Here is a 13,563-nt window from a genome sequence, read left to right on the forward strand (position 1 = left end):
GTAAATGATATAATTTGACACTAACCTTGCTGAATTATGTATTTATGCCATAGAATACAGTAAATGATATAATTTGACACTAACCTTGCTGTGATGTATTTATGCCATAGAATACAGTAAATGATATAATTTGACACTAACCTTGCTGTTATGTATTTATGACATAGAATACAGTAAATGATATAATTTGACACTAACCTTGCTGTTATGTATTTATGCCATAGAATACAGTAAATGATATAATTTGACACTAACCTTGCTGTGATGTATTTATGCCATAGAATACAGTAAATGATATAATTTGACACTAACCTTGCTGTGATGTATTTATGACATAGAATACAGTAAATGATATAATTTGAAACTAACCTTGCTGTGATGTATTTATGACATAGAATACAGTAAATGATATATTTTGACACTGACCTTGCTGTTATGTATTTACGACATAGAATACAGTAAATTATCACACATGATAAAGAGGTAATTTAAATAAATGTTAATATATAAATTGATGATTGCAAATTTGCATATATAGTAATTTATTCAACATACATATATTAGCAGTTCTGACTGCAATTAAATTTAAATTACATCTAATAAACACATAAAATTGTATTCTTTTAACAGCAGTAACTATAGCCTTTTAAAAACATTGGTCTAGACACTTCAGTAAAATCTTATTAAATATACTATGCTACCCATTTCAGTAATAGTGAATTATTGCACTAAATTACTGGGATTTAATGTAATTGTTCAGTTAGTAGGATATTTAAACAAAAGAAGTGAATTGAAACTGTACAATGGTGTTTATTACGGTTTCAATCTGAAGAAAGAACTGACACTTACCACGATATTAATTTCACATGGAATCTGAGCATGAGGTCGACGACGTGCAAGTAATGGAGGTCGAATCATACTGGCATGCAGTCGATTTCAGTATTCAATGGTTTAGACAGACACAGACATGGTGATGAACACTTTCGTCTGGTGTGAGCTCGAACGATGATTCATGTCTGAGATTCCATTAAATCAAATTTTTAACGTCATCTCGATCTCCCATCTCGACGACATACATAGGAAGTGTGTTTACAGTAGATGGGAAACAGTTGAGCCTTCCGAATATGGCTTCAACCGATTCAAGATTGCATTACTCATTATAATAATCACAAAATACATCTCAAAGTAGGTAACCATGGCAACCCTTAGCAATCAATATGTCTGCTTATGACAGTGCTTTTAAAGTCATGTATTTAGGCCAATAAGGTGACTATAGGGACATCTTCGTGAATTATTCAATCTTGTTTATTTATTTTTAACAAGATTCGTATTATTCAATACAATGGAGGATTTTTTTATTGAAGTATTCAAAGCAAGTGAATAATTAATACATGAATATTTTATATTTCTTAGAATCCACACCTATATCTGATTATTTTATTATAAATGCAGAGCCATAATACAAATAGAAGTGATGAAATCTGACATTGTTTTGATAACAATAATTGCATATTTGCATGTGATTTACATAAATAATGAGGCACAGATGATTAGATGTAGATTGGTGACACAAATACTTGTGTTTCTGATAACCCCACCCACCCATATTAATGATGAATCTTGTATTTGTTTTTAATAGATTACTCTTAAAACTCCCACAAATTGATCACCTAATTACTAAGCAGATTTGCCTAATTTATTGGCTTCTAAAATTTCAATCAATCACAAAATTGTGTTGTTTTTAGTTCTCTAACATTACATCCACCTCAGATTTTTCTTTTTGGAACACAGGTTGAACTCTATTTTACGCTTAAATTAATTTAATCAATTTTTAATTTACATTCTGTTATTTTTGTTTTTCTCCCTTTGTTTCTTGACAATTTGGTCAAATATATCGGCCAAAATCCTCATTTAGCTTTTTTTTTTTTTTTGACATGCACTTTCAAGAAATTTCTAAATAACCTGGTAGCACCTTCAAACTTAGCCTTTTCACCACCAGTTCCCTCTTTTCACCACAAATTCAGAAAACAGTCCCATTTATAGTCTGCACTTTCCTTCAAAAGTATGAGACAAAAATACCCAAATGTTTTATGTAAAAACTGACATTGACTCAAACTTTGTCTGTTGGCTCCAAAATTAGGGTTCTTTTCAAGAAATATTGAAGAATATAATAAGAAAAGAGTGCAGAAAAATTTAGGCAAGAAAGTCCGGTGGTGAAAAGGTTCAAATTCCACATACATCATTAGAACATTATTCTGATCAAGCATCAGGGGAATAGATAACCAGAAATGTACTTTCTATACTTCAACATGTATTTAAAATGTATTGCAAGAAAAAGCTTTTCATCATTTTTTCATTTTTATTTCATTTCATGTAGAAAACTTATTTAGAACAGACAACAGCCTGTAGACTAGCACGCATTGTCACATCACCAACATTATTCTATTCTGAATGAGAGTGAAAACATGAATTATTACCAACATGTTTCACCACAATACACATGTACATTTTTTTTTTCAAAGATTGATGTTACAAAGCGTAGATTATATCTAAGGGTGACTTAAATACAAAAAGGTTTACAAAACAAGAAGGGACATTGAATGAAAAGAAAATACAAAAGAAAAATAAAGGAAAAGGATGCAATTCATTCAATAATATATATGTATTATTGGTAATTATATTAAATTTAACCTTTTATCATTATGTTTGTCAAGTTTTATTTTGCCAGTTTGCGATGTACTCTTCCATGCGTTGTGTTTGCTGAATTAATAATTGAAATAATGGAAAGGAGGGTTTGCTATATTTCATCTTACACTGATGTAGTTATTGTTTTTCTAGGATAATAAGATGGTTAGGGAGCCCAGTACCAGTATTACTTGTTGGAGAGATAGAGGTTCTGTTGAAATTATCACTTTTCGAAAAACGGTTATAAAAAGCTCTCCAAAAGGCCCCAGAATGTGTATAGTAATAAAACAAATGATCTATAGTTTCAATTTTGCAGCAACACAGGGAACACAATGGATCAGTAACTTTGGGCGACTTCATTCTGTATAAATCATCCGTTGTATAAAGAATTCGATGTAGTAATTTAAACTGAAAAATTCTAGCTTTGGTATCTATTGTGCTCAAAAAAGGAAGAACGTAATACTTGGCAAGATCAGACCATGCCAGATTGAATTCACTCACACAAAAAGCCTGAAGCTAGTTGTAGCTGTTGATGAGCACGAACGTAATGAACGGAGGAAGATCATTCCATAAAATTGTTGCAATAATGGAAAATGCCCGCCAGCCATATGTTTTCTTAGTAATAATTGTATCTTGACACTGTAGCAGACTGCTCACCGATGACCCGAGAGTACGTGGTGGTTCATATGATGTCACAATGGATTTAAGATAGTTCGGACATTTGCATTGGATAATCTCAAAAGTGATAAGACATAGTTTGTACTTCATACAATACTCGACACGAAACGAGTGAAGAGTTTTGAGTAGTGGTGCGATGTGGTCAGATTTCCTACAGCGATTGATGGGACGAGCTGCGGCATTCTGCACTGATTGAATTCTGTCTAGTTGATGTTGTGGTATGTCATATAGGAGAGAATTGTTGTAGTCGAGTTGAAATATTACAAATGCGATTTTCCGTATGTTCACAAGATAAAATAGTCCGGATTTTTCCCATTCCATACAATGCGAAAAACGCAGCCTTACATATAGAGTTGACACTATTGGACATTTTCCCATCGCAGTCAAAGAAAACTTCTAAGTTTTTTACTGAAGCTACCTGGAGCAATGTTATATTTGCCAACTCTTAAGAATCTTAGCTCCTGGGCGTCTTTCTTATAACAGGACGTGAATTTCATAACTTAAGTTAATTTAACACTGAAGAGTATTAGTGGAACAATTACAAATAAGCTAATGATATGCTAGTTATTATGCAAATTAATTAATTGACATGCACTAACACCTATACAATGTTCATTGAAATCTGATGAGTGGTTCTTAGGATATCAGTGATTATCATATACCCGGTACCGCATATTGCCCAGCCTCGTAAGCGAAGTGCGCCCTCACATCAGGGCAATAATTTCATGTATCATGCGCACCCAGCTTTCATCATTCAAAACAAAATGCGTTATAAATACGTCATGTGTTTGAGGTCATGCCATGGTAAATCTGTAATTACACCAATAAGGTATATGATAAAACCTTTATGGATATGGCATTTGCTGTCCTCAGTCATACTGCTTCTGTCGCATGACCTCGGGCCGTAAAAGATATATCAAGTTCATAAAGATTAATCTCACAGTGACCTCACAGTTGAAAGAACTCTGCTGCCCTTGGGAGTTTAAATCCCACAAATAGCACAGCATGATATTAAGGTGACAAAGACAACAGTTAATTCTTTTGAATAATCAATGACCTTAAAATGTACGCTACATGTAGCATCAATATATGCTAGGAAGAAATGCAACAACCAACGAGAAAGTTATTTTGAAAGCTCCATTACATTACACAGCCCTCGCTAGTTTCAAATCTAATATGGCGTACAAGTTTATTTTTCTCTGACCAATTCAACAAATTTCAGGAGCAATTTACAAATAACTACAAACAATATAGACCAATTCAAATCCAAAATTATTCACAAAATCAAAACTCCTACTCTCAATTTGTTTTTGTTGTACAGGTTAGCTCCTTGTTTCAGATTTATACCCAGAGTATTTTATACTTCTGAGCACACATCAAACATTTCGAACCCCCTAGGTAAGCTGTATTTTGTCATGTACAAAAATCACATAACATTGAATATACAAATGTAGATAATTAAATTTTTGATTAAAAACTCAATTTTGACATGATTTCAGAAAATTTTGCAGCTATAAATAAATATATATATTCTTTACGTTAACTACATTCATTATCATGATATATGCATTTGTTTAATCAAAAATCTATTTTTGATAATAATGTATTAAAAATTGATGCTGAATTATTAATGCGAAACCATCCAGCCTAGTATACCACAAGATATTGCAAACAACGTGATGACCAAGTATGGAGTACTGTAGAATACTTTATTTTCGCTTGGAATTTATTTTCGCTATTTTCGCTGAAGGGATGATTCCGTGAAAATAAAATCCAGCGAATATACTTTTTTTTCCTATATTTCACATTAAACTCATCAAAAATCAGTGAAAAAAAATTCCAAGCAAAACGCCCAAAAAGCCTTTTCAGCGAAAATCAATTCCAGCGAAAATAAAGTATTCCACAGTATTTATGTGCAATATCTTAACCTATGTTGATGGTTGATCGCTATTACATCATGTATACCCATGTGATGTGCTGCTTTATTAAATACTATATAAAACAAATATTTGTCTGCAAACACTTACATGAATAATGTGTCCTTGATCAAAATAAAATAATCCAGCATATACTGTACATACAATAAAAGCAATTTGGGGTTTATGTGTACCAGTACTTCTAATTAAAGATGCGTTTCTAATACAGCAAACATTGGTATTATTGAAAATAATGAAAGGATGTCTAGACCAGAATGGATTGATGAATATTCACCACTTTTAATAAATTCTGATAATTACGTAGTAGACAACAAAGGTGCCTGTCAGTGTGACTAATCACAATGGTGTACTTGACCATGTTATGCTACAGTACAATAGAATGTATACGTGTACGTGACACGTAGAAACCAAATAAAATTTTATTTTAACCACAGTGTTTGCTAAAGACACTAAATAATACAGGGACATACTGTGTAGGCATAAAAGAAAATGGAAAAACATTATATAAATATTGAATGCTTGCCATTTTGCTTCGATATGAAATTATGAAAATCGTTTTATCATGTATTTTAGAACCATCTTGCTGTTTTTACTGCAGAACTCATGAACAAATTAGAATTTTACAAGGCCACATTAAAAATTAAAATAGTTTACCATTTGTATTCTAAATTATATTTCAGGCAATAAATGAAATGCCAGAATTTGGTTTTAAAATAGAGGTCTCAAACAGTTGATATTTTATGGTAAAAAAATACAAATTTTCAGTATATTGACGTGATAAATAAAATACTTTTTTGTGATAAATATGCAGTGGTTTTAACTTTGTCGGTAATAAAAAATATTTAATAACATGTTATTCTGAGTTTGAAAAGTACGTAAACTAACTCAAATGCATTTTTCACATGTGAATAACTTGTGAGTTGTATAAACATTGTTTGATTATAATAACGTACAAACAATTGTTTGTTTGCTATAAAACACAAGAGAATTCTAACTTAGTTTCATCACAAGTGAATGTTTCCAATTGCATGCAAACACTTCATGCAAAAAGATATTTGCTTTGTTTTTCCAGCATGAGTTGACCTGCAACAGTGACCTAATAGGTCAAGACCGTTATTAACCAATTAAATGCAGTGTGGTACATTCAAACATGCATTTCTGAATATCGACAATAGCATTCACAACACAAAAATTTTCAATATATGTACATGTATTTGAAAGATAAGCATATGTGGTTGCTAGTAATATACGGTAGTGGTTGTTGCATCGGACTCAAGACCGTAGACCAGAGTTTAAATCACTATTACCGGTAAATCATCAAATGCAAGTAGTTGCCTACCTTAGTTAATGCCCACATGTGTTTATGTTTGACAGAGCCTGCTTGCACCGGGGTAGTGCATTAAAATAACATTATGGCACATATTCCCAAACATGGAATATGGACTCTACGTATATATCAGTCCTCACACTTGCAATGTGCACATAAAAAATGCGCACGTCAGCAACGACAGCAGAACTGTCGCCTGACACAAACAAATGTTTCGAAAAAACACTGAGCCTTGAAAAAGTATTCAATATTTTTCACAATTATAACAGCTCATTGTCAAACCGGAAATTCCGAATTTACTAAAGCATTCTTTTCTTGAATAGACATCTGTGACGACAACAAAAAAAACATAAATTTTAGAAGCAGTGTGAATCAAGACAATTAATATGACATGTTATGATAAATTTGTATTATATCCTATCTATAGGTACAAAATTCAGCTTTGACAAAGGTGATTATAAAACTAGCTTTAATATCTGATTGACAAAATAATTTCTTATGTTAAACACTGTGAAGCATTCCATTTACATATTTTTCTGGAGAGACTGATGACATATTTTTTTCAACAATTACCAAATTAGTAAAAAAAAACGTATTTCAACACAAAATATTTTCAAAAATTAAAAAATGAAACAGACAACACATGACTGAGATCTGGCTGCAGACATAACAAAATACATGATTTTCGTGTTTTTTTTTAGTTAAATGGTCAGCAGATGGCCATTTTGGATTGGTTGAAAAAATTATCGTATGAGCATAATGGGTGATCCTTGCACCTTGTCCAAACAGGGACTAAAACACTGAAATGTATATCAAGTTCAAATGAAAACCATTCACGCATGACTGAGATCCAGTGCTGGAATGGTAGAAATGCATTTTTAGCGCTATGATGACAGTTATTCAGCCATCTTAAATCACGATTACAGACACGTGAGCTATGTGTGAAGTTTGAAGGTGAATGTCTTGTATGTTATATGGGCTCTGAAACAGCATTGTTTAAAACAAAATGGTGGCCAGTCAGCCATTTTGAATTTAATCAGTAAAACAAAATGATGTGCATGAGAAGGTCCCACAACGTATAAACGATTTCAGAATTGACAAAATGCTAGATTTCATGTATTTGTAAACATTAAAATGGCTGGCCATTCAGCAATCAAGAGCGGGCTTGTAATGTTTGATGCATTGTTTAATGTTATTGTCAAAGCACGACAAGAAATAAAGGCATGGATAGATGCATGGATGGCACAGAGGTGAGTCTAGGTCACAGTCTTTGGTCTTCCTCCGAAAAGACTTTTGAACCACATTTATGTTATGCAAAATTATTGTAGTGTGTATTCTCATATGTAAATAGTTTTGGTTGCCACTTAAACATCAATACTGATGATATCCAATTGTTGCTATGGAAACTGCAATCTAATGTTGATATCCATTTGGTAGAATATTGATAAAGTCACATGTTTTGAACTAATGGATGTCATGAAGTAGTGATCTTTTCTGCATAGTTGCTATAGACATAACTTTCATCAGTAATGTTGTCTATATCACTTTGGTAGAGAACTGTACCATAACGATAATGTTTAAGAATATCAATTAATGATGTCACCTAACCATGCCAAACATCATTGTCTACTGCACTGCAAATTGGTACTACCCAGGGGGGATTGACACGAGAGGGCGCCATCCGATCTGAATGGAACGTTTCGACGTCAGTCGTCCGTAGCCATCGTCAAAGCAACAACGTCCCGTTTACGAACAGATGAAATAATTTTCAGCAATTTCTTTACAGAATAATCCTCAACAAAACTTAGAAACATTTCATAGACAACTACAGGCTCCAAAATTATTGTCTATTGCAAAACAATTCAACCGACAACCAGTTTGACGCCACAATTTCTTGCTGGAGCCCGAGTTCTACGCATGATTTTATTGCGTTCAAAACTGTTCCATTTCAAACTGCGCATGCACACACACTGTGGTTTCTCGAAATGCATACTAATTAGGTAACTTGTCACTGATAAAAGTCACCGAAAACATTTTGAGCAATTTTGAGCAATAGTACTAGAGTAAAATTTAAACGTGCCTCTGCATTCTCCATGAATTTCGTAACTTGCTATGATCATGGTAAAGAGAAAACCTATGCTTACTTTCAACAGTTAGCTGGAGTCTGATCAAAAACGTGTCTCAAAAAATACCTTTACATCATTTTTCCCGATTATTTTTTCAGCTCGTAACGATAGAATCAGTCAATTTAGAACTAACATGTATGCTATCGGAAAGCATTTTGGCACAATATTACTGAAAAAACGAGTTTTTCATTGCTCATGAATATTAATTTATGCAAATGAGATGATTATTTCAACCAATCGTGTCATGCAACTCCCCCCCTGGTACTACCGGTATGCATAGAAAAGATGGACATGTACCTAACAAAGCAATCTGGTTGGTGGTTTTTGAGAAGTCTAAAATGTTTTTCTAAGAATGGGAAAAAAATATCACAGCACAATCGGGATTAGTATTTTTTTTTTAACAAGAAATTAAAAACTTAAAACTTGACAACCGACAACTGAAATATGTATACTTGTTCACTGACACTGAGCTAACAAAAAAAGAAGACATCATTTCACCGCTGAACACACACAATTTCAGTTGTTTCACACGATCACAAACTTATAAAATTTATCCCAGAATTATAATTTCTACAGTTCTTTTTGTAGAAGCTGATTTATTTGCCTTTTAACATACTATTTTCATGACCCAATCTGTCAGTATGTATCATAAAAGCATTAAATTTCATTGGTATCTTACGTTAACATTTAATTAATTTTTCATAAATTTAACAAAATTGAATACGCCATTACTATTTAAGTCATGCCCTCTAGTGACGGTGCTAATCAGTGACGTCATGCTCTTGAGTGATTACGATCTTTAGTGACGTCGAAATGACAAATATGGTGCGAGTTGACATCTCTGTTTGGTTGTCTAGTTGTGAATATAATAACATCATTCAAAAATGTAGTCTTCATTGACAGATGACTACAGATCAAAACTACATTGACATTTTGAGCGGCCTTCGTCAATTCACATCAATTTACGTCACAGAAGCACTTCATTGCTAGAGCATACCATTTATAGAAAAGGAGTTTAATAAATTTAACAGATTTCACTTATCTGCAGGAAAAAAATAAAAAAAAAACTCATCGAAAAAATAACCTGTTTCATATTTGGCAAGCCCTAAGGCATGTCTAATTTTTTTTTTTTTTGTATTTACGTAGCAAATCTTGACAAAGACGTAGTTTGCAACTTCAGAATGGTGTCTTAAATCCCCCATCTAATTTGAATCATCGATGGTGGGAAGACACAAATTATCGATTCAATTTGATTCGGAATATTGTTTGTTTTAAACTGTTGACTGAAGCTCTGTGATAGTGGCAAGACCTTATCTGGATACTAGAACAAGACAATAATTGGACAAAAATTATTGGGCAGTCTAAAGTAATAGACCTCTCTCATAGGCATTATTGTTGCAATTGTGAAAAGGTTTCAAGGCGGCGCAACAAGGATAGTCGAGGATAGTAGCGATTACATAATCTGACACTTGTTCATAACTTGGAGATTAACATTATGGTCGACACTTCTCACCCCTTCCCAGGCGCAACTTCTTTAGGCCTAAAATTTCGATAAGCCCAACCCCTGCCAATGTGACACCACCTAATAATGTACTTACAGTACTCATCAAGTGTGAATACTGTATTCACATTAGAAACCTGAATGATGCAGATTAATGTGAAACCTTCATTGTTAACACAGGAATTAAAACAGCTGCATTGAAGTACATAGTGACCCATTCCCTCAATTGTCTATCTATCAGTTAACCCAAAAGGGATGAAGAGCATGTACTAAAACATGTCTCCTGTTATTTTATATTACTGTGATTTGTTATGAATGAATGTAAACACTTGTGTTATATGTGATGTTTACGGAAGTACGTGCATGTGCTAGATATTTGATTTCAGGATATATTACTCACAACAATGCTTTTCACGGTGCTGCACGAGAGCAGACCTGAATTAAAATCAAATACTGTATTGCCTCTATTAGTGATACATGAGCTCATGCAAATTAAATAGATTTTTGTATGTTCAAAATAAGTAATATAATGGTTTAGTATACAGCCAATGAATTTTTTTTGTTTACATGTGCTTATATTGGAGATGCACTTCTAATAGAGAAACTAGCAGCCTGTCGGCTGAGATAGCTCCCCTGTTACCCCCAGTAGCAATGCACATTACAATTAAAGAACTGAAGATATCATTAGAAAATGAACAATATGTATAGTATCAAAGCAATCGGACTTGCTGTTTTCAACAAGAATTCAAAAAATATGATATTCCACCAAAAATGACAAAAATAATAATTGAAATTAGATAGTTGAAGATATCATCAGGATATGAACAAATCTGAGAGCGGTCCACATGTAGTACCTATATAATGTAATATCAAAGCAATCGGACTTGCCGTTTTCAACAAGAATTCAAAAAATATGATATTCCACCAAAAATGACAAAAATAATAATTGAAATTAGATAGTTGAAGATATCATCAGGATATGAACAAATCTGAGAGAGGTTCACTTGTAGTACCTATATATGTAATATCAAAGCAATCAGACTTGCGGTTTTTAACAAGAAGTCGAAAATATCATTTTTTACCAAAAATGACAAAAATATTCACCAAAATTAGAGAATTGAAGATATCATCACAAAATTGAACAAATCTGAGAGAGGTTCACATGTAGTATCTATTTATGTAATATCAAAGTAATCAGACTTGCGGTTTTTAACAAGAAGTCAAAAATATCACTTTTTACCAAAAATGACAAAAATATTCAATAAAATTAGATAATTGAAGATATCATCATGAAATGAACAAATCTGAGAGAGGTCTACCCAAGGTACATATACACCAAGTATCAAAGCATTCAGGCTTGTAGTTTTCAAGAAGACGTAGAAAAAGTAAAACATTGACAGGTGAAAGGTGTGGACCGAATGTCTGCCACAAAAACGAATGATTTGAAATAGAAAGCCTTTTTTATAGTTTAAAGCAAGAGTGTCGTCACCTGCGCATGCGTCAGATGGCCATAGCGTGTCATTGTTTACAAAGAACTGTCAACCGATGAGCCTTTGCGTTTTTAGCGTGTGTTGTTATCGGCGTTTGAGACTCAATTCCCGCTCATGTTGAAAAGTTGATAAATACGTAATGCATTGAGATACCCTTACTTACACTGACCACTATCTTTAAATGCTTATACATGTAGCATGTTATTAAACACATAGAAATTGCCAAAATACTTGCGCATTTGTCAAATCCAACATGACATCACAATGACACAACAACCTTTGTTTGTTCTGTTTGTTTTTATGTTCGATTTCACGCATAATCTGTATGTTGTTTCGTTATTTCTGTTTTCTTGAGTATAATACATACTGAAATTTGTCATGTCTAGCATTGTATCTATTGAAGGTTCAACTACTCCATTCAATTCTTGTGTACTGGAAAAAAAAGTTCTAAGTATGTGTATAGTATGCACTTTATCTTGTGAGTTCTCATTTTTTTCAACAGAAGGATGAATGGCGGTGTTTTATTGGGCAGCCTGCGACCGAATGTACACCTATTGTCCACTCTTACAATGTGGTAGATCTAGAACTCATAGACCCTTGGGTATGCCAAGAGGGAACAGACTTGCGTCTGATTAGAAGGGGCATCTTTAAACCTAATCTCACACAAAAAATTCACTTTAAAAAAATGTTTAAAAAAATACAATGGGGAAAAAAAAATAACATAAACAAAGATTTCCTGGTGCAATTCCTTGGGATCGACAGGTTTCCCTTAGCAGCTAAATGTTTACACCAATCACTGCAAAGAATCTGGTCCCCATGTGGCCTAGAAGTTACTAGTATCTTGTAAAAAGCTATATTCTTGAATAATTAGAGATGAACATCACTTTCCGATAAAACGGTGTAGACGATAAAGTTCCATGCAGAAACACTGCGTCTGAATTGGCATTTGATCCCAACATTGGATGGGCAGCCGTTCCTCGTACCCGTTGAATAGAAAATTAGTGACCCGGAACGACACAACAGTAAAGGCATCCAACGAAAGCGAGACTGTCTTTACAGATTTTACTAATACTTATTTAGCTAACATAATAAATAGAGCTATCGGCCTACCTCATCGTCATGGTCTTCGTCTTCGTCCTGTTCTCTTGCCATGGTCACAGCCCTCATCAATCGTTCACGGTCATCCGGTTTATCCACAGCGTACTCGTGTAAAAGGTCGTCTTCTGTAGTAGCTTTGAATAGGCCAAGGGTGACATCAACGGGAAAATAGTGTAGTAAATCGACCAATTTATTTTTATCGAAAAAATCGGCCAAAGAATTACGATCGATGTCTTGGGGAGGTGATTCAGAACTGTCTTCGGGGTCTTCCACGCCCTTACCCTGCTGCTTCTGCTGGTTATGTGCCATTTTTAGTTTTGTCGCCGATACCACCAATAACGGGTCAATCAGTCATGATTATCACTAGATAATAACCATTTTCAATCGTAATCAAGTGTCCTACGAAAAAAGATGCATGTGTTTTAACAGTTACTGCGGATGTCCCAGTAAAGCTGTACATATCAAATGTAGCACAGTGACGGCCATGTTTGATGTTGTGATTCAGCGCAATGGATACTGGGAAATTCATTCCGTGCTCAATAAGGAACATACCATTAAATATGGGGGTGGATTCTGTAATTAAAGTGGTTTATTTATTTATTTATTATTTACTTATTTACTTATTTATTTATTTAATTATTTATTTATTTATTACCGACAACTTTTAGTTTTTAAACAAGTTTAATAATAGAAAAATCGATAATTCAAATAATAAAAAGTA

At 33.4% G+C, this 13,563-nt stretch overlaps 1 protein-coding gene across 4 annotated transcripts in view; it reads right to left on the bottom strand.

Annotated features, from left to right (window-relative positions):
- Window positions 1-13,344, bottom strand: part of LOC100373208 (microtubule-associated serine/threonine-protein kinase 2-like) — a 55,164-nt gene extending 41,820 nt beyond the window's left edge. For 3 of the 4 annotated variants that reach the window (XM_085503226.1, XM_085503225.1, XM_085503224.1), the window contains exon 1: window positions 12,855-13,344. In XM_085503226.1, coding sequence (XP_085359352.1) covers window positions 12,855-13,151 — 297 coding nt within the window. In that variant the 5' untranslated portion in view covers window positions 13,152-13,344. Of the gene's footprint in view, window positions 1-849; window positions 1,056-12,854 lie in introns of those variants that run through there. The other variant, XM_085503227.1, reaches the window with a different exon arrangement.
- Window positions 13,345-13,563: the final 219 nt, after the last annotated feature.

Source organism: Saccoglossus kowalevskii, chromosome 9, assembly GCF_978046115.1.
Source record: "Saccoglossus kowalevskii chromosome 9, keSacKowa6.1, whole genome shotgun sequence".
In the NCBI taxonomy this organism is placed as follows: domain Eukaryota; kingdom Metazoa; phylum Hemichordata; class Enteropneusta; family Harrimaniidae; genus Saccoglossus; species Saccoglossus kowalevskii.